Here is a 23,169-nt window from a genome sequence, read left to right as displayed (position 1 = left end):
CTATTTAGGAGAGGAGCAAACTCTATTAGATAAGACTATAAAATTATAAGATCTATTCTGACTTGACAAGTCTTAAAATGTGGAGGGAAAGTTCATTAGAATTAAGGAAATACAGTAGGTCTCTAGAACTGAGATTTCCTTGGAAGAATGTGTTTTCTGTTAGTGGATGATTCAAGCAAATGGTTTGACCAAAGGTCTTCCAACACTAAGGTTCTAGTATTGTCTGATTTTATGAGGGAGGGTGTTTCTTAGGATAGAGACACCAAATTTACCCACTGAACAGATATTTATTTATCCTACTATGTGCCAAGTATTCTTCTAGGTGCTTGGAAATCTTTATGTGAATAAAACATATAAAAATCCCTCTCCTCATGGAGATGGCCCCATCAGGTCATGAAGGACCAAGAACATTCCAGCTTTATCCTTAAGTTTGGGCTTTATCCTTCTGGTCCAAATGGCTACTAGAACTCCAACCATTACAGCCAAATTTCAGGAGACATGATGGCAGAAGGTTCAAAGAAGGATATCTCTTTAAGGATAATTCCTGGAAGTACCTCATGACATTTCTGCTTACATCTCATTGGCAAAACTTGGGCATGAAGGCAACCTAGCTCCTGGAAAGCTGGGAAATATTGTAAGTGGCAATGTACCAACCAAAACAAGGAAGAAATAGGAGAATGGATACTGGATTGTTTGAGTTGTAGACCTTAGGTTGAAACTTTGACAATTTTTTTTCAGATTAACTGATATTTTCTAAAATGTCACAGAAACCATCAAACTGGCTTAAGCAAAAATGGAGATTGGTTGGCCCTTGTAAATCAATGTCCAACATCCAGGATTGTCAAGGGTTCAGGGATGGTTTGATCCAGATGCTTAATGCCATCCAAGTACCGACTCCTTCTTTGTTTTTCCTTCTTCTCAGTCCTTTGTTCCGTCTTCCAGTTTACATTTACTATTTCATCTACTTTGGCTTTTTTTTCCACATAGGCCCTGGAAGTCCCAGATTTACATCCTACCATCTTTTTAAACCTTAATATAAAGAGAATTCTTTTACCCCAATAGTTCTAGTCAAAGGCATGGGGCTGACTCTTATTGGACCATCTTGGCGAACAAGCCCACTCAGTGGATATGCTCTTCAAGCCTGGGGTATGTTACAAACTGAAAGTGAGGAAGCTGGTTCTTCAAAGTGAAATCAGAGTACTTTCCCAAAGAAGTGGGACAGGATGCTGGGCAGGCATAAATAGCATGTGATCACAGTAAATCATTATTACTATTTGTAAGGTTGCCCCCTAAACCGTGACAAGGCACCCATTCACTGCTCCTAAGACCGTAATTCGTACTTTTGTCTTGATTTCCAGTCAGCATTGCAAACTTTGCATCTTGGTGTATATGTCCTGGACATGCAGTGATTGTTAAGTGATGGCAGTCTAAGGCTTTGAATCTTCTCTGGCCTGTTATGATGTTGTTCAGATGAGTAGACAGAGCATTCTCTGTGCCTGGGGCAATTATTTGAGTAAGGATAGTAGGACTTTCTGTCTTTAAAAAAGATCCTTCCAATTACTTTCACACTCCTGTCTGAATTCTGTCATTAGGTTGTCATAGTTTTGGATAAACAAAGTTCTTCCTTTTAAGGTACTTTAGGTGGGGTATCATGTCATGCCACATGAATTACATACACCTTGTAGGGAGTGAGTTTTTCAGAGCCTTTTAAAACGTGGCAGGTAGACGTGAACAGGATTCCGTACTTGGACAGAGTAAAGAATTCTACACTGTGCTCTAGTGGGGAAGCTTGATATGAGAGAGAGAAAGCTGGAGTGTGGGGCACCTCAAATTTATCTGCTTTGTAACTGTTTGATGGTCTGGCTTTCAGAGGCAATTTCCTGAAGAGAATTGAATGTTAAGAGTGTGCCAGTCCATTGTGGCATCTGTGGAAAATGGAAATCAGTCGTGGTCATAAAATGAGTAAATGGCATCCTCATATCCTTGGTTGAAAATATCTTTTAGTAAGAGATTGACATTCTCCTTAGTTGGAGTCTATAGAAATGAGAAACTCTTTGGGAGTGGTGAAAATAACCAACTTCAAATTACATCTGATGATGAAAATTGCCTGGAAGAACATTGGTCGTATATTACAGAGATCTCTTAAACATTTTTGGTCATCCCTCCTAGGTGAAGAATTTTCTTTTTTAAGCAAACTCTCTCAGCATATTTGTATTTTTATTTATAAAGTATATACATGTGCCATTATACTCATATTATATTACATTATACGTGTACAAAAATAGAAAATAAAAATGATGGATAAAATATCTATAAAGTAACATTCTAATGTTTTCTTCCTACACCACAGGGTATCATTTTTTTGTGCCCTCTGTTGAAGAATGTTGATATATTGGGAGTCTCATTAGTGTTCTCTTTGCTTTTGATCTAATCAGTTATCGAGATTACTCTTACTGGTACCTGCTAAAGGTCTAGCTTAAAGAATATTAATCCTGAATAGATATGGAGAGTCCTCAATTTTTACTAACCAGTTGGGGTCTAGGTGTTGACAAGTAAAGATTTCAGATTTTAACTTATTTATAATTGGTGGCTATAATTTTTAGAATGTTTCCTCCTTTTGTACAATGAGAGGCACAGAGCTCCAGAGGACAGGAGCACTGTCCACTTTGGACACCATGACATCCCTCATGTCTAGCAGAACCTGGCCTTTGGAAAGCATTCAAATATTTGTTGCAGGGAAGGAGAGGAGAAAGACAAGCTGCCTTCGCAAGCCTTTTTATTTTCTCTGTGCCAGAAACCTAGAGTAGTTATTGTCCGAGCTGGTAATGTTACCAGAAAAAGCTGGAATTTTGGCAGGTTTTCATTTTTTTCCTTGACCACTAAAGCCCAAGGTTGGTGATGGCAGAAGTCCAGAAGATCCCAGTTTTTGAAGCCAAACTGTGAAATCTTTTCCTTTCACATTTACGTGAGTTTTACTCTCAGCTAGTTTAAGTACAAGTGACAATATATTTTCTTATTGGTACTTGCTTCCACTATACATGGTGACAACGTCATCCTTACACTTACAAAGTGATTGCTTTGGAAGGACTGGAAAGACAAAGATAATGAAAGTGCTGAGCATTCTGAAATATTAGATACCCAGACTCTCATTTAAAATATAAATCCATTGACCAACTCTTATTTCAGTGACTTGTGTACGTGGAAGCACTTTCAAAAGACTCTTGAGAATTTTTTGCTAACAGAACAAACTGGTTGGGGCAATTTCTGTAGATTCAGCCTATCAGTTCCTTTTACTTATGATAAGGTAGTTGAGTTTTAACCATGACGATCCATTGGCAGTCTCTGGACAGATGTGTTTGTTTGTTTGGTTTCTTAGCCCATTTTTCAGGAGTGAGTAGTCCTTCGTGTTACGTTCCATTCGCCATGTTGAATTCAGCATCAGAAGGACTCTTCAGAACTCACCTCAGGCTTACTGGATGGAGGTGGGGAATGGAATGTGTTTTTTCTCCAACACGGAAGAAAGTGTTCATGTCTAAGAATGAGAGATGTGGGTTCATGTCCCAGCTCTCCTACTAAATAGATGGGTGATCTTGGGTGTTTCACTATTAGTTTTCAAACATGGCCAGGCATCAGAATCAGCCGCAGAATTTTTGTAGACACATTGATTCCTGGGCCTTACCTAAACTGAAATGAGAATTTCCAGGGATGGAGGCTGAGCATTTTGATTTTAGACGGAGCCAGCTGATCGTGTGGAAGCCCCTGTAACTTGACCTATCCACGACATAGCTTTCTCACCTGTACGTGAGGTTAATATTGCCTTTCTGTGTCTCCACTGTGTATGTGAACATCAGCCATTCTGCTTTTTAAGCCATAATTACATTATACCCAAGTGCAGCCAAATGCTAGGCTTTGAGTTCTATCAACTGAATGATTATAATGAAGGTTAATTTTTCCTGGAGAAAAATGCTAGAATTTTTACTTTATTTCATGAGAGAATTGCAAGATAAATCATCTTCTCTCTCCACTCTGCAAAATTTTGTCAAGTTCTCTGAATTAAATCGGATTGCCTAAACCTTAAAAGACAGATCTACTATGGTCCAAACTTGCATATAGGCTTAGAAGAAATTACCTCCTTGCATCAAAAAAGAAGTGTCATATTCATGGTTTAATTTTTTTTTTACTACTAATTTTGAACTATGTTTTGTTTTACTGGACTGTGTTCCAGTCATTGTGCTAATAAGCTTTTTACATCGATTACAGTTTTTAACCCTCATCACAATGCTGAGAGGCAGATGTATTAAACACTCTTTATAAATAAGGAAAACCAAAGCTCAGACAGATTGACTAACTTGGCCACGGTCACAGGTTAGTAGCTGACAGACCTGGACTTTGCCTATGGAATTGAAGAGAGGAAATGCAGGAAAAAGTTTAACAGCTCCTTTAACCTAGAGACTAAGTTTCAACTGACCACTGGATTCCTGCCTTGGAGGACCATGATGTGGAGACCACAGGCTGCTGCATAAAGTCTAGGAAAGGGACACTGGCATCACTGTCAAAGGTGAGGGGTGGTCAGGCAGCTATTGCAGTATTGGATTTAATGGAATTTCTGATCTATTTTAGATGGTCGCTGAAAGCAGTGGAATAAACTATTTGAATTTAGGAATATACCAGGTAATTCAGAGCACATGTCCACATACCTCAACCATCAGAAGCTTTGAAGGTTAAAAGTAAATCCAGCCATCGAGGTAGGAACTCAGGTCACATTTAGTGGCTGCCTCTTGTCCATGTTCCAGCTGCTGTGCTGAGCACTTCAATTTAGCTAATATTAGCTCCCTCAGTTGCTGCAGTACATTTGGGAGGTGGGTTTTGGAGAGGTTCAGAGAGGCTGAATGGCTCGTTAAAGATCATGCTGCTCGGCAGTGAATGAGCTAGAACTGGTGTCCAACTGGTGGCGGTCCTCCTTGAGTCGCCAGTGGGCATTCCCCAGTTCTCAGGAACTTTGTGTGTCTGGCTTCAGTGATTTGGATAAGTGCCAGCGAAGATTTACGTCTTCTTCAGTTGGCTTTCAAAGGGTGATTTCTTACGGTGAGATGTACTCCTTCCTACGTAGAACTAGGTAAGAGTCAGGTAATCTAGATAATTGACTTAATTTTAAGGCATCTCAGAAAAATTATGTGACTGTAGCTTTAAACTCTATGAGATTAGAAACCAGGTATTCCCAGCACCTGACACAGAGGAAACACTCAATAACGATTTGTTGAATAAATGAACTTTACATAATCTGATTAAAAGGAATCAGACTCATGGAATTAGGATTATCTAACGCAGATTGGGCTTTATCGGTCCTGGATGAATTCAGTTAGTTTTTAAAATTAAATGCATTTGGACAACTCTCCTTGCTTATCATTAGTGGCTTCAGCATCAGATCCTCATTTTAAAAATGAGCTTTGTAGCCACCTATAATGTTCTCACATAAATCTTGATTTTGAGTTTCAATCATTATGCTTGTGGGTCCTGCTTACATTTTGAAGTGTTGATAGCTTCATTTTGGTCTATAAGGTGATAATTGCAGCTTCAATTATTTCTAAGAGAAAGATTTTTAAAAGATCGAGAGGAAAGCTGAGAATCTGGGAGTCGTCTTTAAAAACATGGAAATATCCCACAGGGAGTGTGTGCAGTGGGGTGACTCCACTCTTCCTTGCATGGGTTTTTTTTTTTTTTTTTGAGAAGATTTATTAGAATAATATCAATTAGTTGAACTCTGCTAGATTTTCTTTGGTGAGGTTTCCATTTATTTATACAGGTCTACTGTGTAAATACGTATTTTTTTGATAGGCTATTTCAGTCAATGTTTTAAATGATATTGTTGTCGACTTTAAAGTCTGAAGCCTTAGTGTGGTTGATAACGAGTAATTTTAATTTAAGATGTCTCAAGAATGCTTTACTGTTAATTGAAAGGATTTTTTCCCCCAGTATCACAGCCAATGGCTTGTCTTGAGCAGCTAATTAGTGCGATTATTCCACAGCTGCATTTGCTACAGCACAAAGGTTTGCTCCTGTTTTTATCAAAAGGATCAGTCTCTCTGGGAATGTTTTAACCTGACAGGCTTTGAATAGTAAGACCGTTTATTTATTTATTTAGTTTTAAATAGTGCACCCCCCCGACCCCCCTTTCTTTTCTTCGTTTAGGAAAGTATATTTGAATTTTGAACACATACTCCAAAGTGGGAAAATACATTTTCTTTTGATGCTCTTTTAGTAGAACCTTCCAGGTGAATAGATTATTTTGAGTAATGGCTGGGTCCTTTTATTGCGTGGTTGAGCACATGATATTAAAATAGTAAGCGGGGTATTCACATTGTTCCACCTGTGTGAGGCTGTAGGAAACTATAAAGGAAAAAGGGTTTAAGTCTTCTGGAATGTTGCAGACTTCCAAGAGAACCAGCGTGGTGGATACAGTCACTCCTTTCCCACCCTGTTGTCAAAATACTGTCTGTGACGGATCCAGTCTCCTTTCTTCTAGCCAAGTGGTGACTTTGATTGCTCAAATCATTTCTTTGTGTTCTTAAATTAGTTTAAGGTAGTGGCATATGTTCTGCCACTGAAAAAAATGTTATGGTTTATTATAGTTTAGGGGGAAAAACTAAAGAAAAAGAAATTTACCTGTAATTCCACTCCCTTTCTGGCAGCTATGATCACCTTTATATAGTGCCCGCTAGTCAGGTGTGTTTGTGTCCATACACTTTTGAATCCTACTTTTAAATGCACTCTTATTACATGCATTTCCTACTTTGCTCTCCGGACTTGTGCAATGAAAAAAGTAGTATGTTATCAAATTCATGTATTATAATTTACTTTTTTTAACCTATTTTATGCTTAAATCTTTTTAATGGTTTTATTTTTCCCCCGGCTTTATTGAGATATAATTGACAGAAATTGTATATATTTAAGGTGTATAATGTGATCTGATACATGTATATGTTGTGATACGTGTGTACATCGTGAAATGATTGCAGTCAAGCTAATTAACACATCCATCACCTCACATAGTTACCATTTATTTTCTTTTTTGTAGTGAGAACACTTATCTGCTCTCTTAGCAGATTTCAAGTATATAATACAGTATTATTAACTATAGTCGCCATGCTGTACATCAGATTTCCAGAACTTATTCATCTTGTAACTAAAAGTTTGTATCCTTTGATCGACTTCTCCCCTCATAATTCACTTAACCTTTCTTATGTAGGGAGCAAATTTAGGTGACTTAGAATATTTTTCAATTTGTAAATATCTTTTAATGTCAGGTTTTCCACACTTTAAATTATTTTCTTAGAAAAATTGTCCATTAATGAAATTTCTGAATGAAACTGTATGAACAATTTTACAGCTTTTTGATAATACTGTTTTCTTTAAGGATTATAATAATACAGACCAGCAATGGCTCAGAGTAACATTGCCATTATGCTTTTTCTTGTTGTGAACATTTTTTTTTGAAATATTGGATCGTACCTTCAATAGTATTTTGTAGATGTTTTTCTGAGTTTATTATACTGTGGTTTTTATTGACAACAATAAATGTATATATACCATTTTTGATGGCTGTATAGTATTACATTATGTGAGCCTATCACAATTTACTGAACCAATTTCCTGTCGTGAGTAATAGGTAAGCTGCTAGTATAATTTTTATTATGTAGTTTCTGGAACTGTGTGAGGTGAAACGTGAACATTTTTTCATCCTTTGGCATGTTTTGTTACCTGCAGAGTTTGAAGGTTCCTGTCTTTAAGGAGTTCCTAAGGATGGTCAGTGGTTTAAAGGCTGTATCTTGCCTTTTGTAAGAAGGTCAAGACAATACTGGGGTTTAGACTCAGGGAAGGAAGCACCAGGTGCAGACACTTCTCCTGAAGAGTGACTTAGGAGGGAATATTTTCTCAAATGTTACTTTTTTTCTGTTTTCAGGTGTAAAGGTTTTGTACTCTTGGCCCTAAAAAGAGATCTTTTAGAAAATTGTATTGCTGGAAATAAACAATTAGAATTTCTAGATAATGATAATAATAATAGTAACAGTGACCATTTATTGAGGCAAACTATATGGCGTTCATTGTACCAGGGGATTTTTTCCACATTATTTTATTTAATCCTCAAAAGTTCCTTAGAGGTAGGGCTTTAAAATGTAAATGATGCAACAGACATTTTAAAAAAGACACCTTGCACTTTGTTTAATGGGTGGGAGGGGTAGAAAACTCTTGTTATCCTCTTTTCCCAATATGGTAACTAAAGCAGAGAGAAGTTTGGTAACTTGTTGATGTCATAGACCTGGCAAGATACGCATCGAAACCCAGATTTAGGAAAATTAGGAAGTCTTTTCTTCTTAACTTACAGCTACTGTCTGTGCATTTTAAATAATTTTGGGTAGAGTAAGTACCAAAACCATTAGAAGTAGGCCTCATGGGAAACTCGCAGAGTGCTTGTAGGAGAGGGCATGCCAAGATGAATCAGAAGAAAAGACAGTACAAAGAAAACCAGGCGGAGAAGAATTGGGTTGTCAAACCAGCTTGTCTTCTGCCCCCTTTCCCAAAGGCTAAGGTCGAGTTCAGTGTGAACATTCTGGTCCAAATGCTTCTTTCCTTAATGATTTTTACTTCCTGCATTTTCGAAAAATTTCCTCATGACAGAGTTCACCTTTTCTTTAAACTATTCCGTGTTGGTAAACATTTTAGACATCTTCAAGGAATTTAGATACCCCGTAGAAGTAGTTATTTGGTTAGATTCAGTTATACAAAAGCAAATCAAGCAATTTATTTTTAAATGTGGAAATCTGAGTGCCATTAAGACTCATTGCTTCTTGGCACTTCATATGGCGGCACTATATTTGGTGGTGATGAGTAGTATGTGATATAAAATGTCAAAAAAAAATTAAGCCGTATGATAAAAATGCCTAGATGCAATCAAGCAGACTTATTTTAATTCAACTACTAATGACTTAAATCCTGTCACCTCCTGATTTTCAATTATGTAGAGTACTATTCTGCAACTTTGATTATATTTGCACAGGCTCATTTCATAGTTTGGTGCACTTTAGGATACCCCAAAATGCAAACGAGGAGTCTCATTAGGAAACTAAATGTTATGTGCTTTTTGGTTTTCCCACAGCAGTTCCGAGGAGCATCCTGGGGCCTCCAAGCCTCCGATAAGCTCCTCAAGTATGACATCACGCATCTTGCTACGCCAGCAACTCATGCGTGAGCAGATGCAGGAGCAGGAGCGCAGGGAGCAGCAGCAGAAGCTGCAGGCGGCCCAGTTCATGCAACAGAGAGTGCCCGTGAGTCAGACACCAGCCATAAACGTCAGCGTGCCCACCACCCTTCCGTCTGCCACCCAGGTGCCGATGGAAGTCCTTAAGGTATGTATGTCACTCTTGTTGGTTGGGCCAAACTCTCTTCCCCAACATTTTCTGTTATCTAGGTGTTTTATTTATCTGAATGTGTATTCGGTTATATTGACCCATCTGAATCATATTTGTAAATGCCAACTTTATTGATTTCTACATGACTTTGTATTTTAAAAGAAGGTTGCAAGGTAACTGTAAATTTAATAGTAACCCTCACTAAATGGGGGAAGAATGTTGATGTTCCATGAGAAATCGCAGGTAGGAATAGGTGTTGTCTTGATGTCTTTCCATCTTTCTTTGGGAAAGTTTCAAAATGTACAAGTTATCTGCAGGGAGCCTCTGCTCATAACTTGTATATATTTTTTCCTCAATAGTTTCCATGGACATTTTTAATTTTTTTCTTTATTTAGTATATAATCTTGGCTCTGGAATCTGACTCTTTTAGAAACTCTCTTCAGATATAAAACTGTACGTAGAGGAGTTTCCAAGACTTGAATAACCAGTCTGCGTAATCCTTTAACTGAAGTGAGTTGTCTGTTTTGGGTCTCTTTGATTTCTTGCTAGAGTAGAAACTGCAGGAGCTTGTTAGCATCATTCTATCAGGGACATATAGCCTCCTAATTACTAGGGAAAATTGTAACAAGTCTAAGAATAGAATTCCATCTCATACGTGTGTCCTCCACATCACATGGGGAGACACTCCTTGTTTAAAGATAAACATTCCAACTCTTAAATGTGGCTGATGTAAAGGGAGTTAAAACGAAAGCAGGGGAATTTCCTTACTTTAAAATTTTTTTTTAACCCATTCACCTAATTGATTCATTCTGAAGAGTCCCAAGTGTTACTGTTCATTAAACAATGTCGCTGGTGATTCATTCCTGGTCTTTGCATTCATTCATGTGCTTGGAAAAAACATCTCCCACTATTTACAGTTTACTAATGAAGCAAATAGAGGGGCTGATGTGTTATAATTGGGAAGCAATGTACGATCTTTACCAGGACGTAAGAAAGAGATTCTTTAAAAACAAATCTAAAGTCAGTTGTTTTTTATTTGCAAAGACTTTCAAAATATAGTGATGAAATAGTGAAACTCTTTCATAGAGAAACCAACTGTAATTCTGTTAGGGCAAAAAAGCTCCAAGAGGTTTAGCATAAAGTTTTCCTCTAATGTGATTGAAATTCTGGATCTTGCCACTTAAATTAATGGATATTTTATTCTTCCCCCACTCCTCTCAAGTAAAGGCAAAGCTTTCTCTCGGGACTAGATTATACATTAAATCTTTCTGTTTGCTTGGGTGAAAATTGACCATCACTAAGTTTCTATTTATTTAAGATTTAAGGTTTAAGTTGTCTGGTGTTCACATGAATTGTTTTGTCTATACCTTAGATTATTTAAAGTTATATGAATTAAATAATAATAAAGTGTGGAGAAATATGTCTGTTTTATTCACCTTAATAGTCTACTTTTTTAATCTGAGGGACAAATTTTAGAAGAGATGACATGGAGTTTTGCTAGTAGTGGTTTATAGTACTTGATATTATATTGAATATAATAATTAAAAGGAATATTGCTATTAAGGCGGTTACATCCAATGGTGGGAAAATTACCCAAATGCAAATTATTGAAACATCATTTCCATATCATCCTAAAAATGGACATCATTCCCAATTGTTTTTATTACTTAAAATATGTTATTTTGAAAATGGTTAAAATTAAAATCTAAGCTAAATGGTTTGAATAATGTACCCATTTTTCCTCATATGTTGCTGTGTCCTGGTAACGCTGGCTTGAGCTTCAGTCCTCAATTTAGGTATGCCAGAAAAATGTCCGAAGTTAAAGCACAAAGAAGTTATTAGAACTGGGAGACCTAATCTAACTAAAAATGAGCAATAGGTAAATTTATATTTCATGCTGAATGTAGTTGATCTCTATTTAACTTGTGTGTATGAAAGTAGTGAAGTATGTCGTAGAAATGAGAAGAAAAAATGGTTAGCGCCTCAGTGTGGATTGGTTTGATAGCTATTTAGATAGATTTTAGTGCCCTTAAGTGAAAGACTAAATAAAAATATATGATTTCTTATAAGATAACATTCTAAGAAATTCAAGTGACACTTTTAAGGAGAGGATCATATAAGTGATTGCTTCAGATACTTAAAGACTTGGTACTTTATAAAATAGTTTATATATTTTCAAAAGTTTTATGTATGAAAATATTTTTGTGAAATATTAGTATAGAAAGGTAAGAAAGAAATGTGGTCCTTTTTTCTTTCCCCTTTTATAGTTTGTAAGTCATAAGCATAATTTTACAAAGTAAATGGTTAGTAACAAAAATAATAAATTTGCTTAATTTTGGACCATTTTTCTGTAACTGCGTTTTTAAGGAATGGGTAATACCGAGTGTGTTAATTGCGTGCATTATGATACAAATTGTATCGAGTAAGTATTTTCTCATAGTGTAGCCTGAGTAAATTCTTCATTGAAGTTTTAAAGATTTAAACTATGAAAACAGAACATACCTGCTTCTCAGTGGAGGTGGGTATACGATCAGACGTGCTAGCATGTGCTAGAGAATCCTGGTTAAATCTTTCCATCTCCCACTGGTTTGCAAGAACTTGATCAAAGATGACATGCACAAATTTAAGTTACCAACATTGTACTATCAGTGGGCTGAATGACTGATTTTGAAAAGCTAAATTAGAGTTTTCAGATTAATCCTTTTCTTTGGCAGAGTTATGCTTAAAATCTGAAGCTTTATAAAGCATGTTTAAAAATTGTTGACTGCTTCTGGTAAACTTAGTACTAGTCTGTGGAATTTATACTAGGGGTTGGAAATTAATTACTTATTCCTCATGTGGTCAGTGTTCAGTCTATAAATTCATGAAGCTTTGCAAGATTGGCCTCTGGTTTCTATACTGACTCAATTAATTTATGGCTCTATTCCTGTTATTGATTTTTATGTTAGATGACATGGAATGATGTCTTATGGCTATATATTTAAAAATAAATATATTTATTGCTATATATTTAGAGGTGTCCTCTAGGATTCCAAAGAATAACCTTATTCAATTGGGTATTGTAATTTAAGGATGCTTCTTTACCATAAATTAAACAATACTTGGAATATATTGCCTAGTGCATTTTCACGGTAGTGAACACATCCTGTATTTCAAATTGTGAATTAATAAAAAAAAGTCATTAAGAACCATTAATGGAAGCAGTTTCTTCTACAGGTAGGTTTTGCTGACATGCAAGTCATACAGACCTGAGGTTGGATATTTGATCTGGCTTCTTTCAGACAGAAGCAGAGGAACCAGGGACAGACCTTGTGGGCACATGTCAGGTCTCATAGCTAAAGAAGCATCACGTGCCAACCACTGTGTTATCGTCTGCACACCGTGAAGCATCCGTTTTCACTCTCTCAGCTCTCTAACACTAATTGATTAGAGGAGCACCTGGTTGCTCTGCTCTTGGCCTGGCAAGTTCATCAAAATTTCTCTTCCCACTCCCCCCCGCAACGTGGACTCTGCCAGTTTAGAGCTTGAAAACATTAATTTATAGTTTGCAAACATTTCTGTATTCAGAAATTTGTAGGGAATTGCCAAGGGTTTCCCTCTCTACTTCCTCCTTTTCCTTCCTTTCACCTTGGAATTTGAAAATTTTAAAACAAGGTGTTCTCTCTGGAATAGATTGTACATTGAATTTTTCTGTTCTGCTTAGGAGAAAAGCTATGTGAATTTAAGGGAAAAATTTTTCTTGATAACTTTAAGATATTTTAAGTAGTTTGAAGGAATTTATTTTTTACTTTTTTCCAAGCCATCCCAGATAATCCAAAGAGTTGGGCAGATTGCTGTAGAATTAGAAATGATGCTTGCTGTTCATCAGATACAGAAACACATTTTGCCAGGGCCCTCTACATTGTCAGCTGAATTTACTTTGGCTTTATCTAGTGGTTCTCATAAATGTGGCATATCGTTTGGATAGTGATTCGAGTGAGTCGGGATGGAAGTCCTGCTTCCTTGACCCCCTGTTCTACATCCAACATTCCTTGAGTTTTCACTAGTAAGGGAAATGGTGGCTGACTGAATTGCTAGGCTTTCTCTGTAAATTATGAAATCTACCTGGTGTAGACTTTTCAAGGTGTGGCTTATTCTTTAGGTATAATACAGAAACACAGAAAAGGGTGTGTGGAGTTACAAGTGGGTTGGTGGGTCATGGATTAGCAGAAGCGTCTACTCCCATTCCCAACCATGCATTTAGATTTTGTTCCTAATTCATTTAGCTGGGCATACAGAACCTTATTAGCATCATGGTGGCTGCAAGAAGCAGGAACAGATGCAGCATGTCTCAGAGTGGCTTCCCTTGGTCCCTTATTAGGGGATCTCTTGCTAGAGGCGCTGTCCTCATAAGAAAGGACATCTGAGAATTCCTCTAATACCATAGCCTGTGGGCCATCATATATGGTGTTCTGCCATGGGCCATCATATACTTTTGTCACCAGTCAGTGTGACTTACACCAACATTCTGTGAGCCTTGATTTCAGGACTGTTTATAAACTTCAGTGTCCTTTGTTTTCGAGTCAAACTCAGTGTCTGCAAGGTCTTCAGGGAGACAAAGAGACTCAGTTTCCAGGTTCCACAAACAGCTCTTCATCCTCCCAGACCTTGTTTCCCTAAAGGGTCTTTGAATCTCCTGGTCTTATCACTTGGACGTGTTCAGTGTCACAGATAAGGTAATTTAAGTAATTTTCTCTTTAAAACTCATTTTTGTTGATTTTTAAAAAATAGTATTATTTATTGTAAGAATATATATATATTTTTTGTGAGGAAGATTGGCCCTGAGCTAACATCTGTTGCCAGTCTTCCTCTGTTTTATGTGGGATGCCGCTGCCACCTGGCTTGATGAGTTGTGCTAGGTCTGTGCCTGGGATCTGAACCTGTGAACCCTGGCCACCAAAATGGGGCACATGAACTTAACCACTATGCCACTGGGCCAACTCCCTACTGACTTTTTAAAAAATTACGGGCCACACTTGTTAACTTGGAACTGATTTAAACAGTGCTGAAGAAGGATCCAACCAGAGCCTCTCTCTCCACCCCTTCCCTCCATCGAGCTCCCGGAGGGAGTCGCTGCTAACAGTTGGGGCTGCAGCCTTTCTGACTTCTGCTGCTTTCCAGCCCTACAGTTGCCTTTGGTGGGAGCGAGGGCTGAAGAAATACACTAGGCATTTTTGATCAGGTGCACATAAACCCTGTCTTTCTCTTTGTTCACATTTGCAAATGGAACAAAAGAAATAGAATTTCTTCTCCTTCTGGGTTGTCTCTACTTTTTGAGACTATTACTTGATACTCTGCTCTTCGTTAAGCAGAATGGGGACTTCTGACTCTGTATGTGGAAAGCACTTAGATCATCCTGAGGGTACGGGTGTGCACCAGCTTGCATTGGCACTGACTCGTGGCCCTTTTGCTTCCCAGGCTGCTTTACGAACTCCCGTGGGTGAGGATTTAGTAGTCTCAGGGCTGGTGCAAGAAGGTACTCCATAGAGTTGTCTTACCTTGGTGAAATCAAACTTAACCCAGGCTAACTAGGCAAGAATCTCAGTAAATGCATATTGATTAATTTTAGACGTTGTTTTTAGTGTCTAGTAACTAGTAAGGAAATGCTGGCTGAAGAAAGTCATCTTTGCTTAGATTTTTAGGGCTTGTCCACTTGAAAGGGCAGACCCACGGGGAGCAGCTATCTAAAACAAAGTATTCAACCTTGACACAGCTAAGCCTATGATTAATTCCACTTTTCTGAAAACATTGAAACATCAGCTCTAATCACATGTTCACTTCGTAATATTGGCACAAAATGGAAAGGATTTCTCCCCCTGTGACCACAAGGCCATTTTTATGGGTGGTTTCACGTCCTCAGGTTGTGGATGGGGCAGCTGTGCTCAGTGGACACCTGAACCATGCAGATTTAGGAGGGACACCTTGTCTTCAGGCACAGGGAGCTCTGTCATCTTCTCTATGAGCTATTTTGTGATCACTGAAGTCCTCTTGTGGATTTCCGTGAGGGGGCACCTGCTCAGCTGCTTGTTTTGGGCTGTTAAAGGAAGCCATGTTGATAGGTGCAGTCTCCTTTCATTTACACACTTCTCGTAATTCTATACTACTGGAGGTTAGGGTAGCATCTTAAAGAGAATATTAAGGTCTAGGGCCTAGGAGTGAGGGCTGAAAATTGGAGTGGGCCTTTTTTATCTGGCTCTGAATGGTAATTTCTTTTTCATGTGATGTGACCTCTAGAGTATGTATCCTCAACAGGGGTGATATTGCCCCCCAAGGGGGCAAAAATTGGTTCTTGGAGAGCAAAAAGTCGTATCTACGATGTTACAATGGTTTGTGAGTTGCTAAAGGGCCATAGTATACAAACAGATGCACAATATATACGCCTGTTAAAATTTCATGGGGATAGGGAGGTGGGAGAGGCAGTTAGGAAAAAAAAAAAAGTCTGAAAAGGCTCCTTAGGGGAGTTATGATGTAAAAAAGGTTGAGAAACATTCCTGTAGTGTACTCAGCATCTTTCTCAACTCCTCTCTTTGTGTTGTGTTTAGAGAACACTTATCGAGGCTCTTATAGGTGTGACTCCTACATTCCAGCTAGTCTGTACGTCCCTTGGAGAACTGTTAGAATAGCAGTCATGGTTAGCTATGGGCAATTATTGTTAGCATCCCCATTTCACAGATGTAGGACCTGAGGCAAAGGGGTTATGTAGCTCACCCAAAGTCGCTGAAGCAAATGATAGTCAGGATTTGAACCCACTCAGTTGGACTCCATGGCACAGATTTCTTAACCATTGATGGTGATATGTCTCCTAGAGGGAATGACCTGAGAAACTTTAGGAGAGAGAGGTAGCAATGTTGTGTCTCTCAACTGACATGGTAGCCTGGGGCCTGTAGCAAATGTTTATTACAGAGCTTCAGGTCATAGCTTAAAATTTTTATAGGAATTACTTGTGTAAATGTAGTTCTGCCTGAAGTCACTTGGAGAAGGAAAGGCAGTGATTGCATGGACATTACCTATTGGCTGTATCGGGTGAGAGGCTGAACATTTTGTATCTGTTATCTCACTTATCCCTCTAGCAGCCCTATGGGATAGGTAGGATAAGTCCCATCTTCCAGATGAGGAAACTGAGGCATAGAGAGATTGTACTGTGGTCACACAGTTAGGCTCCACACCCTACCCTCTCTGCCTATAAGCACACACCCTGCTATGTCCTGTGTTTTCTACAGAGCTCAAGGATGTATTCTAAATATTTCTAAAGAATCACCAGAAACAAGATATGTTAGAGCAAAGTGGGAGGTCAAAGAGAGGAGTCTCACAGGCTTCACGGAAGGATCCATGATCTTAAGCATTTGGAATTAGTAAAGGCCATCCATATTGAATAATTACAGTGTCCCCATGCGTCTCCACGATATGCCAGATGAAAGAGCTAGGTGTGTTCTTACTGTATAAAAAGACCACCTGGCCACGTTGAGCATGATGGTAATTTATGGTTGGGTCATAGTCATCATTATTGATCAAAAAACACTATAGTGAACGTCTCTGTAACAACATCCAAAAAGGATAACTCAAGATCGCTTATGTTTCAAAGATCCTGTTGGCCCAGGCTATCATAATTCATATGCTTTATATTCTATATATTTTAATAATACATCTGTGTTGTTTTCAATGATTTCTGAAATACTCAATTTGATAGACTCACACACATCTTTTCGTATGAATTCTCTCCTGAAATCACGATTTGTTTATAGTCTTGTTCCCCTGCCTCCCTACAGTATTATAGGTTTTGCTCTATTCTGGCACTTAAAACTGCAACTTCAGTTCTGGTTGTTTTTCTCTTTGCTTTTAAGTGAATAACATCAACTGTAATAAATCTTATATTACTATGTGAAAAGGTCGGTCATGAGTCTTCTTCACGACCTTAAACCCAACAGTTAAAGAAAGGACTTGGATTTGAAAGAACACTGATGGACTACCTTCCATAGGTATGCTCTTAAACAGTCGAGATTGTGGATATGTGTAAGCAAAATCTAATTTTAACATTGCCCTACTAAAATAAAGGGTGGGATCTGTGTTTGAAAGTATGTAAATCAGGACGGCGGCTTTGCTCAAGGTTATAGCTGCAATCTGTGCTAGAATATTGGCTCTTGCCCTGAATATGCCTCTTTTTATTGACTTCTTTGAGTATCAGACTGAACTTTAAGGAAAATTTAGCTCCTGACGATACACTAGTCTTTGAGACCTTGTTTATAAAGTTAGATGTTTTTGCGTGTTAATTTATAACCGTGTGAAAATGAGATGAATCAGAATTGGAGCATATGAAGCAGATGAAGTAGGAGGCTTTTAGAGAGTGGTCCTAGGAAAAGAATTGTTTAATCTCTTTTAGAAAATAGAGAATGCCCTAGAAAAGGGTCTAGATGAAACTATACTAAACTGTTTCTTCTAGTGACCTTTGGGATGGGTTTTGGGATTGGAAGTGGTGGTGGTCAGAGGCTTTATTTCTTCTTTTTACTAGGAGAGCATATGCATATATTCTTAGTGTTATGGTGAGCATCTCTTAATGCGTTTTATTTAGGATTCTTGGCAAATATTTTTTCACCTACAACTTTTTGAGGAGCACAGTTCTTCTGTCAGTGAGTTTACTAGATTATGCATGTTATGTAACCCTAGTGGTCTTTCCTAGGAAAGATACCAAGGTGTAAGGGTCCCCAAAATTAAAAATGAATAAAAGGATTTGAATCACCAGGTTGTGAATAATGTTAAAAAGTAGTTAAGAGGCCCAACATGAAAAGCAAAATTCAGATTTCTATTACCTTACCACTAGGCATAGCTTTGTCATAATCTCCCCTGTTGGCCCTGAGTTTTGTATAATTAAAATTTAGGAGCTAGAAATTTTGTTGAGACTTAATTAGAAGCGACAAACCAGAGACATTCCTGCTGGTTAGGAAAGGCTTAAGAAATTCTTATTGGCTAAATTACAAATATGTAACATTTTTTCTGAACACTGCATGGTAGTTCAGGCTGCCTAAAGGTGACAAGATTAGCTCTGTTTTTCTAGTGAAGTAGTAAAAATTAGATTAATAAGTACCAGGCAAAGAACCTTTTCTTTTTTTCGAAAGAAATCTTACCTTGAGTACTTCTGGCTGTGGAGAGCGGTGCCTTAATTAGCCACATGTTCTTTTTACCTCCTGGGAAATAAGTATGGGATAAAATTGGGGATCAAGACGTAGACGCACATTGACTTAGCACACGCCGCTAAGTAATTCATCAAGGAATGTTGGTAATTAGTCCTGCCTCTTTCAACTCTTGGCTTATTTCATAAAACCGGTTGATTTAAAATAATGCCTGCTGATTTATTACCAACACGTTTCAAGACTGAGACTTGGCTCTTAAACAAAAGCAATATTGTGCAGCGATGGAAACGTGCCCTCTTGTTTTTGTGTTTTTACAAATTCTGAAGGGCCATCTATAGCCCCCTATTAACTTTGTTGTGTTTTCTTTTACTCCATTCAGTATTTTACTGGGCTTTCTTTTGTCTCTTGGTGAAGAGAAAGGGGGAGCAAATTAGGAAAAAAAAAAAAAATTCCAGGCTCTTGGAGGTTTTGGATGTGAGGTGCTTGTCAAAGTGTGTTGGTTCACTGTGGTTTGATGGAATTTAATTTGAATCCTTCGTCTGGTAAGACAGGCTGGAGTAATGGCCTTTGGTCCTCCTGCATTGTTAAGTGTTTGGTGATATTTATGACAGCCAGGTTAATCTTAAAAGATGGAATTTATGAGGAGCAAAGAACCTTGTGACTTTCGTCTCACAGCCTTGGTATCCAAACACTGCAGTAAATTATTATTTGGATGCCAAATTCCCATTAATACCAAGTGATGTGCTTCGTTATGCTTTGAGATGCAACCAGAATCAGCATCCCTGTTGAAAATCTAGGATTAGATTAGATGAAACAAAATTGGAGGATATGAAGCAGATAAAAGTAGGCTCCAATACTTAACGGGGTGAGCTTGGGCACGTTTCCTGTTCTCTTTGGACCTCAGTGTCCTCATCTGTGAAATGGAGGTAATAGCACCTGCTCTGAAGAGTCTTTTTGAAGATTAAATGAGATAATTCACCTGAAGTAGTGCTGCCCAATACAAATAGAATGTGAACCATATATGTAAATGTAAATTTTCTGCTAGTCATATTAAAAACAGTAAAAAGAAGCAGGTGAAATTGGTTTTAATAATGTATATATATATATATTTTTCTTTTTTGAGGAAGATTAGCCCTGAGCTAACATCTGCCGTCAATCCTCCTCTTTTTGCTGAGGAAGACTGGCCCTGAGCTAACATCCGTGGCCATCTTCCTCTACTTTATATGTGGGATGCCTACCACAGCATGGCTTGACAAGTGGCGCCATGTCTGCACCTGGGATCCGAATGGGCCAACCCTGGGCCGCCACATTGGAATGTGCGAACTTAACTGCTGTGCCACCGGGCCGACCCTGGTTTTAATAATGTATTTTATTTAACCCAATGTATCTAAAATATTATCATTTCAACATATAACCAATATAAAAATTTTTAATAAGACTTTTTTTACATTCTTTTTTTGATGTTGTCTTCATGTTAAGTCTTTTATACTAAGCCTTCAACTTGTGTATGTATTTTACACCTGGAAGAATATCTTAATTCAGAGGCTAAATTTTCATCAGAATTATTTGATCTGTGTTTAGCTTTTATAAGATTTACAGTTGAAAAAGCTGATTCATATGCCCAAGTTTTTCAAACATTTAAAAGATTTCCAAAAACTAAATTGAGTATAAGTCTTTACATTTAGATTTAAATGAAACAAAAATTAAAAATCCATTTTCTCAGTCACACTGGCCACGTTTCCAGTGCTCAGTAGCCACCTGTGGCCTGTGGCTTCTCTATTAGACAGCACAGATCTAAAGCATTTAGCACAGTGCTGGGTAGATGGAAAGTGCTCAAAAAATGATTCTGCTTTATTGTTGTTGGTAATGAATTATATAATAATTTCTAACTATTAATCACCTGAATATAGTAATTATTATCATCTCCAAGTTGGCCATCTTCATATGCTGCCCTTGTACCTAACCAATACTATTGTTTTCCTGCTGCCTACCTCCCCACCAAAGAAAACAAAAAGTTACTCATTATTGTCTTTCTCACAACCCTTTAGAGCTCAGGTTAGCAGACATATCTCATGTGTGGTTGACATTTCCTGTCAAAAACAGCCTCTTGCGGGAGAGCATAGTGAAGAGTCACCCTTGGTAACTTGGCATTTGGACCTGTCTCTGCCAACAGCCTTCCGTTCAGGCCTGAGCGAGGTGACAGTCCTTGACTCAGTCACACATCTTACTCATACTCTCAATCCAGTTTCTTTTCAAATTTATACATATCAGGCTTACAGAGCACCTGTCCAGTGTGTTGAAGATATCTAAAACCTTGGGAGTGTATAAGCATTTCATCAAAGTTCTTGGTGCAAAAAAGACATTGAAGGAAAAGGAATTAGTTAATCTTAGTTATTTAAATATACATTCAGTAGTAGCTAAACTAACGTGGGGTATTGAAAACTAGTTTTTTGGCAGAGTTCTAGATACAATTTTTTTTCATGTTGATATTGCTAAGACAATTTCTGTTCTCAGTTAACTTGCAGTATATTTTGAGGAATTTTCAGCATAGCTGATGATTCAATGAAACAGTTTTTTCTCCTTTTCTTATTCACTAGGCTCTCACATTTTCTGTTTTGATAGTAGTTTTTGACCATTTATTAAACCAGAAATAATATACCTAAAATGATAACATATCTTATTAGGTACTTTGTCATTCCTAATGCAAACATGAGTTGATTGTGTTGGGATTAGTAAACTATCTTGGAGAGATTTATTGTGTTCTTCATATAATATTAAGAGCCTATAAAGTTGCATTCTTGTTCAATTACAGCAAGCAAGAAAACCAAAAGAGCAAAAATATTAAGTGTGCTGTGACTTCCAGGGAGAAAAATCACAGCGTTGTCAGATTTGATGATTTCCTTGGTTTGGAATTGTATGTTTTCTCAGTGTTTATTACTTGTTTTATTATCGTCTTAAAATCAGTTAATAAACCTGCAGGCCATGTAAAGTTGATTTCAATTTTCCTAGTAGCTTTCCAGGTTTGCATTAAAATCATATACCATCAGAATTTTTTTAACTCATTAATTGGCATAATCTTGATAAAATTCCTAATACAGTCTTAAGATCCTGGGTTGTTGTGCCCATTTTTATTGACACTTAGGACGACTGATATTTTATAGATGGGAGAAAAACTAGAACATTGTGAAAGAGCATTTAATTTTGATGTAAAATCCTCATTCAGTTTGACATGAACCTAAGATCTGTAGAACTTAACCCTAAATGTTGTTTCTTGGAAAGTGCTCTGTAGCTTAGTTGTTCTCAAAGTGTGCCTGGGTCTGCCTGCATCACCTGGGAGCTCTGTAGAACTGAAGATTCCCTGAGTCCATCCCAAATCTTTTGAGTCAGAAACTCTCGGGTAGGGCTATTCATTTGTGTTTTAGCTGGCCCTGGATGCTCTCAATCCATGCGCATGTTTGAGAATCACTGCCGTAGAAACCTGGAAGTTAATTTGTAAGAAACGTAAGACAAATTGGGAAATGCTGGTGCAAATAAAGTCAACCAAGTTTCTTTACTGTAGGACTTCTTAGACCTACAGTAAACATGTAAAGAGCTATGGCGGATCTTCAGCGGTGGTACAAGAGGTAGGCACTTTGAGAAGAGAGGAGAGGGGGAAGACAAGCAAAGGAAATGTTGCATTTGTGTAAAACTGATCAGTAGAAGTTGCAAAATATCCAGTAGCTCTTGAGAGTCCTTTGTACTGGGGTACATTCCATTACATGCTTATACTTAGGCAAAGTTGATAAAAATAGATTAATCCTGTCAAATCTTGGGGATAAACAACAAGAAACTCTAAAATTACACAGTGGTTCCCACTTTAAGCTGCAACAACCATTGTGCTTTTGGAGGAGCTCTGAGAGGTCAATGAATCCATTTGTCCACAAATATTTGTAAACTAAATATCTACCTCACTTACATATATACCGTACATCTCTTTTTCAAATAAATTTAGATGCTGCTTTGATGGACAAAGTACAAATTGATACCTAAGCATATATTTCTCTTTTTTTTCCTCATTTTTAGACGTTTTCTTTTTTTTTTTTTTGAGGAAGGTTAGCCCTGAGCTAACATCTGCTGCCAATCCTCCTCTTTTTGCTGAGGAAGACTGGCCCTGAGCTAACATCTGTGCACATCTTCCTCTGCTTTATATGTGGGACGCCTGCCACAGCATGGCTTACCAAGCAGTGCCATGTCTGCACCCGAGATCTGAACCGGTGAACCCCGGGCCACCAAAGCGGAACATGTGCACTTAACTGCTGCGCCACCAGGCCGGCCCCTTTAGACATTTTCTTAATCAACAAAAACTAAAAGCACAACTCCTAATCAAATAGGGCCTTGAAGTATTTGACTTTTAAAAAAGGTTAAGAGCTACTTCTTTTGAGGAAACCTTTTTTTTTTTTTTAAACTATGAAGTGTTATTTAAATTCTACTTTTGGAATCTGCTCTTTTTTGCAAATTGGATTTCATTAAATGGTAACACAAAATGGCCTTTTGAGAGTCTGAGGGACCCAAACATCTATAATTTCCCAAGCAGCGGGCCCTTGATGGTCAGTCTCTGA

General features: G+C 37.8%; 1 protein-coding gene across 15 annotated transcripts in view; it reads left to right on the top strand.

The window, feature by feature from the left end:
• Positions 1-23,169, top strand: part of MITF (melanocyte inducing transcription factor) — a 210,043-nt gene that overhangs the window by 116,873 nt on the left and 70,001 nt on the right. For 13 of the 15 annotated variants that reach the window (XM_023619736.2, XM_023619737.2, XM_070236851.1 and 10 more), the window contains one exon: positions 9,155-9,404. In XM_023619736.2, coding sequence (XP_023475504.2) covers positions 9,155-9,404 — 250 coding nt within the window. The remainder of the gene's footprint in view (positions 1-9,154; positions 9,405-23,169) is intronic. The other 2 variants (XM_070236845.1, XM_070236844.1) reach the window with 1 other exon arrangement.

This window comes from Equus caballus, chromosome 16 (assembly GCF_041296265.1).
Source record: "Equus caballus isolate H_3958 breed thoroughbred chromosome 16, TB-T2T, whole genome shotgun sequence".
Classification (NCBI taxonomy): Eukaryota; Metazoa; Chordata; class Mammalia; order Perissodactyla; family Equidae; genus Equus; species Equus caballus.
This window is presented reverse-complemented; position numbering and strand designations above follow the sequence as displayed.